Source organism: Aedes aegypti, chromosome 2 (genome assembly GCF_002204515.2).
Source record: "Aedes aegypti strain LVP_AGWG chromosome 2, AaegL5.0 Primary Assembly, whole genome shotgun sequence".
NCBI classification, from domain to species: Eukaryota; Metazoa; Arthropoda; class Insecta; order Diptera; family Culicidae; genus Aedes; species Aedes aegypti.
Genome location: NC_035108.1, coordinates 118,028,474 through 118,045,077, shown reverse-complemented (window position 1 = coordinate 118,045,077; position 16,604 = coordinate 118,028,474). Strand labels below are relative to the sequence as shown.

The 16,604-nt window shown below is 39.9% G+C and overlaps 1 protein-coding gene across 9 annotated transcripts in view; it reads right to left on the bottom strand.

The window, feature by feature from the left end:
* The window catches only part of LOC5564449 (protein still life, isoforms C/SIF type 2), a 560,183-nt gene that overhangs the window by 10,991 nt on the left and 532,588 nt on the right, over positions 1–16,604 (bottom strand). For all 9 annotated transcript variants that reach the window (XM_021842095.1, XM_021842091.1, XM_021842094.1 and 6 more), the window contains 4 exons: positions 9,149–9,320; positions 8,892–9,078; positions 8,680–8,830; positions 8,516–8,619 (listed from right to left, as the gene is read on the bottom strand). In XM_021842095.1, the coding sequence (XP_021697787.1) occupies positions 8,516–8,619; positions 8,680–8,830; positions 8,892–9,078; positions 9,149–9,320 (614 nt within the window). The remainder of the gene's footprint in view (positions 1–8,515; positions 8,620–8,679; positions 8,831–8,891; positions 9,079–9,148; positions 9,321–16,604) is intronic.

The window sequence follows — 16,604 nt, the reverse complement described above, 5'->3', positions numbered from 1 at the left end:
GATAAAATAACATTCTGATCTCTTTGCTAATATCACCAAATCAGGGATTGTTTACGGATAAAGTTTGAAATATTTCTTTTTATTTTTGTTTTAAACGGTACTATTCAGTTACTTTTTTTTGGTATAAACAACGAGTTTTGATATCGACTTGTCCTTTCTTCAAATTCAATATTGATCTATAATTAGTGTTTATTAAAATCGTTAATATAATTTCAATACTAGTAATATAAGTACGTCGCTTACAAGATAATTGGCACAAAATCACAACTTTTATATAAAATATTGTTTTTGTATTACACTTTCTTTCAACTTGACTATCTCGTTCGATTCAAAACATATATTCATATATTTAGCACACCTAACCACTTCCTGTGTATTGGTTAGTTTCTCGGAACGCAAGAGTGTCGTAACAAAGGAAATCATAAAACATGCTTGCAATTCAAACTGTCCTAGGGTTGTCCGTTCGTCACTTAGTCGCTTCGAGCAGTGTCAGTGTATGTGTGAGTGGGTTTAGGTTTGTATTAACGGTATGTTAGGGAACGTAACGTTTGCTGTTTATCCCCTAAATGCTAGAATGGTAAATGTTCACACGTCTGCAACACCTGTATTGGTTTTAATTGGTTGTTCATATTTCATACACCTAGAAACTACTTGTTGAGTGAAGGCGAATGCTCTCCATGTTTTTCATGTATGTTATAAATGTTGTATAGTTGCTGTCTGAGTAATTGTTTGTATTTGTTGTTCTGTTACTCTTGTTTTGTATGTATATTTTTCTCTCTAGCTGTTCTAGTGTTGTTAAAATGTTCTTACAAGACATTAATACTGGTTTGCGTTTGGTTGGATTATTTCTGTACTGTATATATGTTACCGTATATCACGTCTACTCTATTGTTTATTGGTTTGTTCTACGTCTGTTTACATGTTTATGATTCATAACTCTTCTGCTGAGCAATTTTTTAGGTTTGATTATTAATTCGTATACATTACGGTGATTTTAGTTTTAAATTAGAAAGTTAATTGTTTGTTTTTTCCGCTGAAAACAGCCAAGAGATTACGATAAGAGCCATTTTCCGTCGTTTCCCCCAGATTAATGGATCCTTTGCTAAGTTTTTCGGCCTAATTCTGTGATTTTGTGGATGTCCTAAGTATTCGGTAGTGAATCCTACTCGGAATATTGATAGTTATTGCGAAGATATTTCAAAGTTTTCTGAGTAAAGATACCGTGACATACTTATCATTCACTGTTGCTCATTCTGATTGAATCATAAGTGAACCATGCTCTGTATATTGAATGAATCTAGTGCAAAGATTGTTGTTTTTTTTTTTGATCTGAGAGAAACTGCTCATGATCCAGAATTTTATATTATTGTGTATTTCTTTCACCACTGGACAGCGAAGTTCATCTTCTTAAGAGCGAAAGTGTGAATGAAAAGCGCATTGAATCGTGTTGGTGACTTCGAAGTAGCTACTCTTTGATTTGTGAAGAATAAGTCCGCTGAAGACATTCACTCGATTTGATACAATCGAGTTTACACAGTTTGCACTTTTATTCGCGTTTGCGCACTTGTAAAAAGTACTGTACTGCGCTAGTCCAGTGCACTGGTGACACAATTGTGCAAAATTTAGAAAGAAATCTCTAGAAATTTTAGGAAGGGTGAATCTCTAAACTTCCTGCCAAAAAGCAGGATTTAAAATTGTCACTAACCGCAGCAAAATAGAAGAAATGATGCAAAGATGAAATGTTTAATGTTGATGATTGGATCGAAATGAGCAATCAGTTTGATGCATTAGATCAATTTTCCGAACATCAAATCGAAGCAGTTTCTAGCCCAGGCTCTTTGATTTAAGTGAAGAAACAAAGAGTGCCGCCTATCCTGGTCAGTTGTTCCGAATTTGGGGGATTACGGCAGGAGATCTGGAGCTCCATTTAGGGGAATCGAAGTTTCCTTTCAAATCGCAAAGAAAGGAAACTGTCGCAAATTGCCGGAAACCTTTAAAGATCGCAAACTTCCTCGCAAACATCTGGAAAAGAAGAAGCACAATTTTTTTTACTTTTGACGACAAAACTGAACGTTCGTTCAAAGTCGTTTTGAAAGGTCTCTCTAGTGGCTCACAGTCACCTGAAGAGGTCAAAAATGGAATAAATGATTTACTTGGATTTTATCCAGTCCAAGTAATCATTATGTAAAAGAGAACCCAATCTGGCATCTTCGGAAAGGGCTTTCTCATGAATATTGCGAAGGTTCTTCTCACGCTAAGGACGTCTGTCCTGTGAAGGAAGATACGAAAAGATTGTATGCGCAAATTGCGGGGACAACCTCAACCTTTTGGGATTGCCCTTCGTGTAAACGAATTGTCGAGGCTCGTACCAGGCAGATGGACGGTAACGTTTTTCGTTCCCGGAATTCCTCAGGCAGAATCTCCAACAATGCTAATTTTTCAGTTAACCAAGCGATCAAGAACCATATCCATCAGGTAAACTATAATTATGCTCATTCGCAAGCTAATTTTCTTTCGTCTGGTAGTCGTTCGAATCTTATAATTTCGAATGGATTTACCCAAGGAAACACCTATGCCCATATTGTAGCAGGCAGTTTCAGCTCCTCCCCTTCAAATTGTCTTTCTGCGGATAACCGTTCTAATTGTTTCAGATCATTTGGAATAGGCAACTCCTATTCCGTCTCTTCATTAACGGATAATCCCAACAAAAAAAAAAAAAAAAAAAAAACATTAGAAAATGCACCTACTCCTAGCAAAATTTCTCCCTATGATTTTATTTGTCTAACTGAACAATTTAATCAAATGATTGATGCAATGTTCACAACCACCACAATGGCTGAAGTAGTCCAAATTTGTGTAAAATTTACTAATAAAATTGTTATTGGGTTACGTTTCTCTAACTTTTTTGTTTATCGTAATGATCGACTTGATGAGGCATGTAGGGGAGTTGCAATCACCATTCATAAGCTAATAAACCTTTAATTTTTTTCGTCATTTGAAACCAAAGTTTACTAAACTTTGGGGTGTTTCGTGTTTCAACAGAAACAGCTTGGTAAATATACTCTCATAGCTGCCTGTTTGCCTTTTCAATGCACTGGGGAGCAAGTTAATTTACTTCAAAATGACTTGCGGAAATTGATTCCAAATAAGTCAGTTTTGTTTAGGGGGCAACGTGGCGTAGTTGGCTACACGTTCGCTTCATACGCTGATCGTCATGGATTTGATTCCCAGCCCCCCCCCCAACTCTTCGTCAGTCCGCTTGAAAACTACACGAGCTCAACCCGTCCAACACCATGGGCGTCTGAAAGTGGACTGACAACTGACCCTCTTCTGAGCGAACATGCTCTAATGTACCTGACGATATCCAACGCTAAGGAATAATGGACTTCTCTCTGGAAAAGCAACATCACAGGTAACGTCGGATCAGATCCACAAATAGATTTAATCTATAAAGCAGATAGGAATACGGACAGTGTACTAAAAAAAAAATAAAAAATAAAGAACAACTGTCGTTCCGGTGATTCCCAAGCTGGCGAATAAGAGCTCAATAAGTTAAGTAAATGGAGAATGAAAAAAGTCATTTTTTTGTCATTGGTGACTTTAATGCAAAACATCGCTCATGGGATAATTCGTAAAGTAATTCCAAACGGCAAGATTTTATTTGATAGGTGCTCTTCAGGATATTTCTCAACTCAATACCCTGATAGCCCTACTTGTACTTCTAGATAGCTGGAAAATATCAAAAAAATTAAAAAAAAAACTCCGAAGCCAATTCCGGCCTTGAAAGAGGGAAACAAATTATTACCAACTAATTGCGAAAAAGATCAAAAACTTCTTATGTAGTTCGAAAGCGCGCAAAATTTCAATTTAGATCTCACTAGTCCAATTGAAAATCAAGTTACTCAGGACTTCAAAAGTATTCTCAATCAAAAGAACGTTTTTGAAAATTCCTAGTAGACTGATTTGGAAGATGTGAAAACTATCATTTAAAAATATGAAATATTTATTATTTAAAAATATGAAATATCTATTATTTAAAAATATCAAATATCTATTATTTAAAAATATAAAATTCTGACCAAATTTTGATCATTCTGACTGATTCTTAAACTTATTATTCAGAGATTCTACTGAGAGTTAGCTGAAGTCGTTTCCGCCTGGGTTTCAATTTCAGCCATCTTAGATATGGCATAAATGAAATTGATTTAAATTTTGAGTGAATCTTAAGCTTGATAAAGATAAATTGTATTTTCACGAATATAAGTCTTGCTGAGTATAATCAGTATAATTAACATTCCTAACCATTCTTGCTCGTAAGTTTAAGCGATTTTTGTTTGAAATTGAAGTAAATACTTCATCGTTCTTGTATGATGTTGCTGAATTAAGAGTCATGATCTTCAATTCTGAGAAAATACATTAAAACATTGAGATTGCTTTCTCTCTCAAACTCTGAGTGGAGCCTACTCACGAAAATGTATAACTCAAAATATTAGATGGATTCAGCTGAAGTTTTAGAACAAATCTTGCTCGGCATTCGGTTGAACCACTTTGCTTGCAACTCTATAGATTATGCATATACAGCTAAAGCAGCTCCATAGTCCATAGTTGGTTGGAGTCGTCAAGAATTCAAGCTCAGTTTTTGACTGAATTCAAGTTGCCAAGCAAATCTGTCTAAGATTCTTATATACTCTCATTGAAGATGCGGAGTTAATCCTGCTCAAGATTTTGAACACATCTTACCCACAGTTTTCTGAAAAAATAAAGCTTAAGGGTGGTGAAAATTTTCGCATCACGAAGCATCTCACGAATGTAAATCAACTCAAAACAAATATGACCGACTCCCGAACAAGCTTGGTGTGAGAACGTTCGCTCCCACTTGTTCGGGACCAAAAGACCAAAAGAAATAGCAAAAAATTCACGGACATTTACTCGCGAACAACCGAGCAATGTGTGATTTATTATGATTTCGACAGACAAATTTCGCTCAATTTATGATCTCGCCCTAAAAGCCATTGGTAACCAAGTGTGTAGCTTGTTGTTACTGTGCAATCGAATGGATTTACATGTTATTCACATTGCTACACTCGTTTTAGGGCGAGATCATAAGTAATGCGAGAAATGAACTGTATATCCATTAAATCGACAGTAAACCGCCAGTTTGCAATCAAAAATTCCTGTACACCAGAAGTTTTGGAGGAGATATAGTTTATTTTTTCAAAAGCGCAATCGACTCTGAACTGCTCTGAACACGCTCACGTACAGCTTTAGCTTCGTTTATTCACGAGCACGACATGAGCGAGTAAATCAGCACTCTGATGTTCGCGAGCATGTGTTTTGTTTTTTGCCCCAGTTCGGCAAACATATTCACCACTTTCTATCACTGATTGTGAGTGAGTCTTGTCGTATCGGATTGAGACAACACTGGCAATTATCAAGAGAACGGTTGTGAATATGCTGCTTGTCATATATCAGATATTTTTAATAACTTCTGCATGAGTATATTGTACCAAATCAACGAATCAAGTTTTATCTCAATCTCTTGGCTATGAATCAACATTAAGAAATCATTAGTAAACAAAATTTTGATCTTGATACCTATAAAAGCTTTCTATTCCAATTTCTCGAGTAACCGAAACATAATTTAGCTCATTTATCTCATTGATTAGTAAATTTGTTATAAGTGCAGAACGACACTGCCTGTTCAACGGTTGTTTTCTGTAATTACTTCTCTGTGGTTTTGATTATTCTTACGACTTTTGATTTTGCTGCTACGAAGCTTGATTTGCTTATTGTTTTTGATTTATATTTCTCTGCTATGGCGATCAGTGAGTCTCGCTTGGCATACGCCGATCTACCAATGCTATCGAGCTGCATGGCTCAATTTGAATGACCAATGTTTGAAAAGATAAGGACAAAATTGTTACTTGTTCTGTTTTGACTAATGATGATCTGATAGTGTGACGTTGTAGTACAACGAAGGTTCAGAAAGTATTACTAGTTACATCTCAAGTAGGACCGCCACTGAAGTGTACACACTTCTTTTAATTGTTTCAGTAGCTCAGAGTTACGTTGAATTCTCTTGGTGGCTTTACGGCACTGAATAATAAGTAGATCCAGAAACAAGTAGTTTGAATCGACGGACTGAGAAGTATCGCTCTGGAGGCATTGCATTGGTAGCACAGCTATACGACGATTCACTGATCTTATAAGACTATGCCTGTTGATTATATGCTTTGGTTATTACTGTTTAATCATCTTGTATTATGTTTCCGTTTGATGTTTTTGCCTCTAGGTAGAATGGTTAAGTTGTGTTAGAGCTAGGGGTTATGACATCCACCGGGAGATGTACATTGGGGCGACTACTGTCTACGCTATAAAACACACTCAACTGTACTCGAGCTCCTCTGTCGTTGTTAACCGATGGTAAGGTCAAATGTTTCAAGTTCCATAAAAAATAGGTAACAAACTTTACCGAATGTAAAATGTTTCTGCAACTACCGACACCTGAATATTGCTTTGACTTCGCTCTGAGAATTGCGCCACAATCGCGCACGGAATGGCTGAACACAAACGGGTAATCGGGATTAGACGTGAATTTCATCGTGATCGAACGAACCCTGCTTGTCGAAGCTGGCCTGGTGGTACAGCTTGGCCCGGGACGATTTCTTCCGCGCACGACTTTGCCGTGCGCGGGCTTTTTGTTATGGAGGCTTCATGTCCTGCTGCATAATGCACTCCATACAAGAAGCGTAGACCGGCTGGTGCTGCGGTGGAAGAGGCTGAGGCTTGCGGTGGTGATGTTCGTGATCGATTCGGGCATAGTGAAGGTTAGGACTCTGGCCGTAGTCTAAGAAGGTGGAACTATCGACCGAGCGGGACGGAGTTAGGCGATACGTACGTTGCGGAGATGAACTACGACTGTAGCTCTTGGGGATAGGCATGGGACCTCGGTTGTGGTAACGTTCGGGAGATGGAACTCGACTGTAGAACCGTTGAGGAGAGACTCCGCCACGACTGGTGCGACGTTGCGGAGATTGAGGACGTGAAGAGCGTTGTGGAGAAGGGCCACGGCTGAAACTCTGTTGGGGAGATAGGCCATAGCCGTAGCAGTGCTGCTGTGGAGGAGATTGGTTTCTATAATAGCTACGAGGCGGTGAAGGTCCTCGACTGTAGTTGCGCTGTGGAGAAGGATTCCGGCTGTAATTACGTTGCGGGGAACCACCTCTGCTGTAGTTTCGTTGAGGTGATGGGCCACGACTGAAGGAACTTTGCGGGGAGATACCCTTGAAAGAGGACTGTGGTGACAGTGAAAGTCCGCGAGTAATAGAAGCTTGAGGGGAAAGGCCACGGGCGTAATAACGACTAGGTGAGGGTTCTCGACTGCAACCGTTTGCTGGCGAGCTGCTACGACTGATTGACTTGCTACGTTCCGAGGAAAGACTGTATCGTTTCTTACTTTCTATGGAAGACGTATCAAAGCTAGTGTTGGGAGAGTAGCCGCAGGTGTCGTAATTGTCGGACTTCTTACGGTCTGTGCTTCCAACCGAAGCGCTTCGCTTAGCACGCCGATGTCGTTCCTCTTTGGTATTCTGGTAGATGTGTGGATAGTCTTTCTCGACACCCAGATATTCACTGGACATGGACAGGTAACAACGGTTGGACGATTGGTATTGCTCATAGTCGGAGGACAAGTTGGGATCGGTCTTGGACGCGGTACTGTCGGAGCTCTCGGAAGGTTTACTAACGCTAGGACTAGAGGAACGCTTGAGGATTCCACCGACCACACCTCCATTGGAATTCTTTTTCTTTAAAATACTTTCACCAGCTTTTTTATTTGGATTCGGGCTGGAAGATCTTCTTGCCCGATCCGGGCTTTTTTCAATTCGCACGTTTCGCTCGATATCGATACTATTCCTAGGAGATTTTATTTTAATTATTTTAATTGGGCTTTTTTCACGCTCGACCGTTTTTCCGCGTTTAGGAGATTTAGATTTTTCAATGTTTGGACCTGAGGTGGTGTCAGGTGATGAATTCGTCGATGACGCGCTCAGAGTGTTGCGGGATTCGTGTGGTTTGGAATCTTGCTTCGAGGAAGAAGATTCCGGTGGAGGAGGTGAAGGAAAGTCTTCCGGAGAGGACTGCTTCTCCTCTTCCTTGGAAGAGCTTGAATCGGATTTACTTTCATCGACATATTTTGGAGATTTGCAGGAGTCAGAATCATTGGATTGTGAGTAGATTGTGGTAACCGTGTTTTGTGTGGATGTCATTGTACTAGTCATCGTCGTAGTCGTGGTTGTCGAGGTCGGAGTTCCTTGTTTGCCCTGCTCACTCTCGAGGTGTTTCTCTTTAAGATCTTCCATGTACTGCTCGATGTCGGTCTCGATAAGGCTGTCAAGGTTCAAATCCTTCAAGTGCTTATCCATTGCACAATCTGTATCGGTCTGTTTCGGCTCGTCGGTTTTCGTTTCAAACATTTCTACGACATTTTTATCACTACTAGGAGAAATTCGCTTACCTAGGTCCTTCATCAATACCGGGTGGTATGTGGCCGGTGGGTGAGACGACTGGATCAGACGGGCCTGGCTGCCGGTACTGCTAACGGACAAGGTTGATGTGGTGCTGTTAGGAGAAAATGATTCTTATTAATAAGCAGCTTTCCCGACAGAAACTCGCATTTACCTCAGCGTTAGATGATTCGGAGTTTTACCAAGTGACGATTTCGGTTTGACTGAACCTTGCTGCGAATCGTCTTCACCTTCCGATTTGGTGCCGGGATCTGCCTTTTCCGGTTCCCGCTCACTCATGTTACGTCTGCATGCGGCTACTTGTTCTGCATAAAATATAACACATGTAAAATAAGGTTAGATGAAATAGGGCCGCACAGAACCAACCTCCAACATCGCCGACGGTCTTGCTACGCATGCGGAACTGTCCACTGTATTGGGGAACCGGTGGATCATCAGCCTCCTGACTGCCGGACGTGGTGTTGTCGTAATCGATATTTCCAGACGAGTGACGTTGATTGATCTTCGACTTCTTTGGTTTACCCAGCGTTTGTGATCCCTGCATTATCTGGGGCTGTTGATGAGAAAATAGACTTGGATTTAGAAGGAACTACGTTCACTATTGGTTGGGGGAAAATACCCACCTGTTGCTTGGGTCGCTCTAAAGTCTGCGAGTTGCCGGAAGAGCTACCAACGCCAGTCATCGAGTTCATGCTGCCGCCCATACTCTTGAGCGAAGGAATCGACATGTTGCGGACACTTTCCCGGATGATCTGCCGGATGGTTTTAAGGAATGCATTGCGGAAATCGCCAGTACTGGAAACAGAAGAAGAATTATAGAACGGAGTTCATATATGAGTAAATATATTTACAACTTTATTTATTTATTTTTGCTTTGGCGGAGAACCGGAAAATTTCTCAATGAATTAAATCCCAGTACCGATTTGAAATCGCGAAAAAATCTTCAGGATAACGTTGATTGATTGATTGATTTGACTTTATTAACGAGATTTTTAGCCCTGGGCTAGTTCATCTCGGGACCAACGGCTTTACTTCCCTTCCGAAGGAAGTCGTCACTATAACTTTTACGTCATAAGTGACTATGTCGGGGATGGGATTCGATCCCAGGTCCTCGGCGTGAGAGGCGAGTGTTCTAACCACTAAAACCAGGTCCGTCCCCGAATCATTAACGTTGAACCGGAAACTCTCGTTATAGGCCCACTTCAAAAACGTAGATGAACCGATTTAGTAAGATGAAAGGAGTATCTTACCGAATCGCAAACGAAGTAATCGAACTACATTCACTGAAAATTATCGCTGATGCAATGTTGTGCTCTCGGCTTCTGTATGGCATAGAAGCAACCTATAGAACTGTCAACGAATCAATACAGCACCTAGCGTCTATAACAAGTGTATTAACCATCTGTCGGTGAGAATTGGGTGACATTCTAACACTTTATTTCTTTGCATGTTTTGAATGGTCTCGGCAAGTCTAGTGGATATGTGATTGTTATTTTTCCGAATTCTGGGGCTATGAGGGGGAATTACAACGATTTTTGGGCAATAATCGTAGTAAGGAAGAGTAGAACTTTCAACATTTAAGTACAAAATAAATAGTACAAAATCTTTGAGTGGTTTCTTCTAGTTATTCTACTTTGGAGTTTTTCCTACTCTACCAGAAATTCTTCCTGGGATTCTACCATAAATTTTATCATTAATTCCCCTAACAATTTAACCAAAGATTCAGCCAGACAGTCTTCTACAAAGATATTCTACAAATTATTCAGGATTTCCTTCATTGATTCCTTCAATGATCAATAAAAAAAATCATCAAGTGATTTCTTCAGTAATTCTTCAGGGCTTACTCAAAGGCTGCCTCCAAGAATTTTTCCAGAAATTGCTATAAAAATTTCTTCAGAGATTCCTTCAAGGATTCCTCTAGAAGATAGTTCCAAGGATTCCATCACGCATTACCCAGGAATCACATAACTTATTCTTTGAAAAACTTGTCCAGGGATTCCTCAAGATATTCCCCCAGTGATTTCACCATGTCTTTTGTCCTTCTCAAACCTCCTCTCCACCAGGAATGCATTCAGCGATTCTTTCTAGTATTTTTTCTACAGATTCCTCCGAGAATTTATCCAGAAACTCCCCAAAGGATTCTTCAGTGATTCTTCCAATGCTTCCTTCAAGAATTTCACCATTAAATCCTCCAAAGATTTGTTTAAGAATTACCCCAGCGAAAAATTCAACAATTCCTTACCAGATTCTTTAAGGATTTTTTCTGTGATTCCACGTGGAATTCCTCTAGAAGTTTTTAAGGAGATTGTTCAAAGAATCCCTCCCAAGAAATTATTACAGGGATTCCATCATAAAATCTACCACAAATTCCTCCTATCGAAAATTTTCCAGTCATTCTTCTAGCCATTTTCCTATGAATTTCTCCACATATTCCTTCATTAAATTCTTCTGCGATTAACCCACCATTCATTCAGGAATTGCTTCAGGGGTTTCTACACGATTTTCTTTGGAAATTCCTATAGAAATACATGCAAAGATTTACTTCAGGAATTCTTCCACTCACAATTTCTCCAAGGATTCATCAAAAAATTCCTCCAGGAATTCCACCATGAATTTCTTCAAGGATTCCACCATGAAATTTTCAGGAATTGCACAAGAAATATTGCAAAAGAAACATAAATTCCTTCAAAGATTCTTTGTGGTATCCCAGAAGGGATCCTACGAGGCATTCGTCCTGGGATTTCTTCAGGAATTACTTCAAGAATCTACCAGAAAATCATCCGAGGATTCCCAAAGGAATTTACCAATCAATTTTTTCCAGCAGGAGGAATTTTTACGTAATCCATCAAGAATTAATTTATAGAATCCTTTAGGAATTCCTCTAGGGATTGATGTGAAAGTTCTTTCAGAGATATATTTAGGAAATTATTCAGGGAATTCTCTGATTTCTTTGGTGATTCCTCCGAGGATTTCTCAAAAAATTGCTCCATGGATTTTTCAGAAATTTTCCAAAAAATCTTCCAGGTTACTTCAGGGATTTAACCTGGAGGCATTCAGAGAAATGCTTTGTTCAATCCTCTGAGTAAATATCAGTGGAATCCCTGAATGAACAATCTTTTGGAATTTCGTTAAAGTTTTCTGATGCAATACCTAGAGAAGAGAAAGGAAGAATATATAATTCAATCCTTTGCAGAATTCCTGATAGATTCTGTCGCGGTAGTATTGGTGGTTTTTCAGAAAAAAAAATCTCTGGATTATTTGTTAATTTTTTGGTTGATTCCCTGGAGGAAATTCTGATAACCCTGAATTAATTCGAAGAAGAGAAATCCTACTTAAAACTTTAAAGTATTTTTTGTAGAACTTCTAACGAAACTGTGGCTGATTTTTCTAATGGAAATAATGGCTGAACTGATTCCCTGTGTTAATCCTGAAAGGTCCCTGGGGAATTCCCTAATAAACTGCTCTCTCGAAATACTACTGGTGTAATAATTAGATAAACTTAGAAATTACTGATGGAATCTTTATAAGAAATTGTGGTCGTTCGTTTTGGAATCCTTGGAGAAAATCTTGGCGGAATCCTTGGAGGATTTTTCCACAATGTTTTGGAAGAACCTGGAGGATTTTTTCATTCCCGGTAAAATCACTGTAAAAATATTGGTGGAGTTTTTAAAAGAATTTTCAATGGAATTCTTATGGAAATTTCAGCTAATGAAATCCATGGAGGGAACCTCTGGTAAAATTCTTAGAGAAATCCCTGGAGTATTTATGTAGAAGGTTTTTAGTTGGAATAACCGAATGAATTCTTGAAGAAATCCCTGATGGAATTTATTTTTTGAATCCCAGGAGGAAGTTGTGATAGAGTCACTGGTGAATTCGCTATAAGAAATTTTTGGTAGATTCCCTGTAGGAATTCTTGATAACTCCCAAGACTATTCCGTGAGAAATTCCTTGAAAAACTTCGGGACGAATCCCTTGGGGAATTCCAGGATTAATTCCTTAAGGAAATTCGGGAGGATGAATTTCGCGAAGAGTTCCTTGAAAAATTCCAGAAGAAATCTCTTGACGGATTCCGGTGGTGAAATCCTTATAAGAAATTTCAGGTGAAATTCCTAGAGGAGTTCCAGGTGGAATCTCTGAAGGAGTTCTAGATGAAACCCCTGAAGGAACTCCTGATAGAACCCCTGGATAAACATCTGATGAAATCCCCTGAGGAATCCCCTGATGGAATCTCTAGAGAAATTCATGACAGAATCCTCTAGAGGAATTACAGGAGGAATCTCTGAAGGAACTTCTGAAGGAAACCCTGGAGAAACTTCTGAAGGAATTGCTAGAGGACTTCCTGATGGAATCCCTAGAGGAGTTCCAGGTGGAATCCCTGAAAGAACTTCTGATCGAATCCTAGAAGGAACTCCTGATGAAATTACCAGAAGAAATCATGATGGAACCCTCTGGAAGAATTCTTGAGCTCCTGATGAAATCCATGGAGAAACTTTTGATGGAATTGCTAGAGGAATTACTGATGGAATCCCTAGAGGAGTTCCAGGTGTAATCCCTGAACTCCTGATGAAATCACCAGACGAACTCATGACGGAACCCTGTGGAAGGATTCTTGAACTCCTGATGAAATCCCTAGAAAACTTCTGATGGAATTGCTAGAGGAGTTCCAGGTGGAACCCCTGAAAGAACATCTGATGAAATCCTTGAAGGAACTCCTGACGAATTCACCAGAAGAACTCTTGATGGAATCTCTAGAGGAACTCCTGATAGAATCCTCTTGAGGAACTGCAGGTGGAATCTCTGAAGGAACTCCTGATGGAATCCCTGGACAATCATCCCATCAGAAGATTGTTGCTAGAGGAATTCCTGAAAGAGCTTCTGATAAAATGCCTAGAGGAATTCTAGATGAAATCTCTGAAGGAACACCTGATGGAGGAAAAAATCCCCGAAGGAACTCCTGTTAGAACCCTTGGAGAAACACTTGATGAAATTCCCAGAAGTCCTGATGGAATCTCTAGAGAAACTTCTGATAGAATCCACTGGAAGAATTCCAGGTAGATTCTCCGAAGGAACTCCTGATGAAATCCCTGGAGAAACTTCTGATGGAATTGCTAGAAGAATTCCTGATGGAATCCCTATAGGAGTTCCAGGTGGATTCCCTGAAAGGACTTCTGATGGGATCCCTGGAGGAATTCTAGATGAAGTCCCTAAAGGTTCCTGATGGAAGATAAAATCCATGAAGGAACTCTTGATAGAATCCCTGGAGAAACACCTGATGAAATCCCCAGAAGTCCTGATGGAATCTCTTGAGCAATTCCAGGTGGAATTTCTGAAGAAACTTCTGATACAATCTCCGGAGAAACTTCTGATGGAATTGCTAGAGGAATTCCTGATGGAATCTCTAGAGGAGTTCCAGGTGTAATCCCTGAAAGAACTTCTGATGGAATCCTTGGAGGAACTCCTGATGAAATCTCCAGAAGAACTCTTGATGGAATCTCTAGAGAAACTCTTGATCTAATCCTCTGGAGGAATTCCAGATAGAATCTCTAAAGGAACTCCTGATAAAATCCCTGGAGAAACTTTTAAAGGAATTACCAGGGGAATTCCTGATGGAATCCCCAGAGGAATTCCTGACAAAATCCTTGAAGGAATTCCTGACAAAATCCCTGAAGGAATTCCAGGTGGAATCTCTGAAAGAATTTCTGATGTAATCTCTGAAGAAATTCTTGAAGAAATCCCTGAAGGAACTCCCGAAAGAACTCTCAAAGAAACACCTGATGAAATTCCCAGCTGAACTCTTGACGGAATCTCTAGAGGAACTCTTGATAGAATCCTCTGGAGGAAATCCAGGTGAAACCTTTGAAGAAACTCTTGAGGGAATCCTCTGAAGGAATTCCAGATGAAGTCTCTGAAGGAACTCCTGATGGAATCCCTGGAGGAACTCTTGATGGAATCCCTGGAGGAACTCCTGATGAAATCTCCAGAAGAACTCTTGATGGAATCCTTAGTGAAATTGATGATGGAATCTTCAGAAGTTCATCAGGAGAACTTCAGGAGAATTCCTGGGTGAACTTGATTTTGGCCGACCGATTCGCCAACAGTCAAATCGATTTCACAAACTGTCAAATTGGTTCATGAAGCAGCATCACACACGGTCAAACATAGCACCAACCTGGGGGCGGAGTCAATGTTGGTCAAACGGTCTGAGTCGTCTGTTGGCCTGATTAGCTAGAAGGTTCTTGGGAAAAAAGTGAACCGCTCATGTGGAAAACCCGCAGCTTTTGCGGCGCAGTACTCGAAGTTCTTCGATCCATTTCCGTCAGACCTTACCCCCTATTTTTATATTTTTCTTCGAAAGACGATTATTTTTAATGATTATTGACGCTTTCAGATCTAATTTATATGCACTCCTGATTTTATTGTAAATTTTTGAAAATTCGAGAATTCACCACATTTTGAGTAGTGCGGCACAGTTGTTTCAACCCTGTGGGTAAACAAAGTGGAGATTTTCCCACAACTTTCAAAACCCCTGCGCTGAGTGTTTGTAGATATGACGAAATGTCAATGTCAAATCAAGCACACGAAACGACACGACGGACACGACAAAATGGAGAAATCTGAGGTCCGATGGGCAAGCCTCGTTGTAAATGAAGCCCATCCTTTACTATTGTACTTATAACAAAAACTTTTACCGGAAGACGACTGCTAATAGACCGTTTTAAGCTTAGCAAGTGATGGAATTCTCCTTGGAAGCATTTCTGCAACGCTGCGGAACGTTTTCTACAAGAGGGGCATATTGGCCGGTTTGTTTTGAAACGTCAAGAATGGGACCGTTTGCAGATTTTTTGGGGAGACCTACGAGAGTGGTAAAATGGGGAAGTATGTATAATCCATTGGTCATATGGTTCCGGAACAGCTTGACGACATAAGCAGCAGATATCAAACGGTAGGGTAAACAGGTATAGCCCCCCCTAAGGAAAAACTGCTCTATCGCAGTGGCAAATCCATTACTTATACAGTTTTTGGTGTCAAAGTGTTATTTACTTAGTTAATCATGCTTTGCATGCAACTTTCTCTTGCCAGGTAGCTTCTAAAGCGAGTACAAGACGTTATCTGCAAACGGTCCAATTCTTGACGTTTCAAAACAAACCGGCCAATATGCCCCTCTTGTAGAAAACGTTCCGCAGCGTTGCAGAAATGCTTCCAAGGAGAATTCCATCACTTGCTAAGCTTAAAACGGTCTATTAGCAGTCGTCTTCCGGTAAAAGTTTTTGTTATAAGTACAATAGTAAAGGATGGGCTTCATTTACAACGAGGCTTGCCCATCGGACCTCAGATTTCTCCATTTTGTCGTGTCCGTCGTGTCGTTTCGTGTGCTTGATTTGACATTGACATTTCATCATATCTACAAACACTCAGCGCAGGGGTGAGATTGAAAGTTGTGGGAAAATCTCCACTTTGTTTACCCACAGGGTTGAAACAACTGTGCCGCACTACTCAAAATGTGGTGAATTCTCGAATTTTCAAAAATTTACAATAAAATCAGGAGTGCATATAAATTAGATCTGAAAGCGTCAATAATCATTAAAAATAATCGTCTTTCGAAGAAAAATATAAAAATAGGGGGTAAGGTCTGACGGAAATGGTCTATTGCTGTACCAGATCATTATCGTGGTGAATAACCTCAAAATGGCTGAAGATGTTACTCTACTAGCAAAACGGCGTTATGATATGCAGAGTAAACTTGATAATCAGTGGCAGATCTTAAAATCAACGTTATCAAGACCAAATTGTTGGCAACCCATCTAGTACTTCCATATTCACGGTATATGGGCAAACAGTGGAGAATGTTGCCAAATGCTAAATGCCTTATGCTAAACGGCCTAACACCAAGAGCCCCGATTCCTTAGTCAACGCATGGAGATCCGAATAATCGATCCCAACAGCCTATTTGCAAGACTTTTCAAATCAGCTGATCATGAACCACTTTGAAAGTTCTTCTATGGAAATGACAGCCTCGTGTATGCATCGGTGTTCCACCAATGTAAACAAATGCAAACACGGCCCTGTCACATGAAAAGG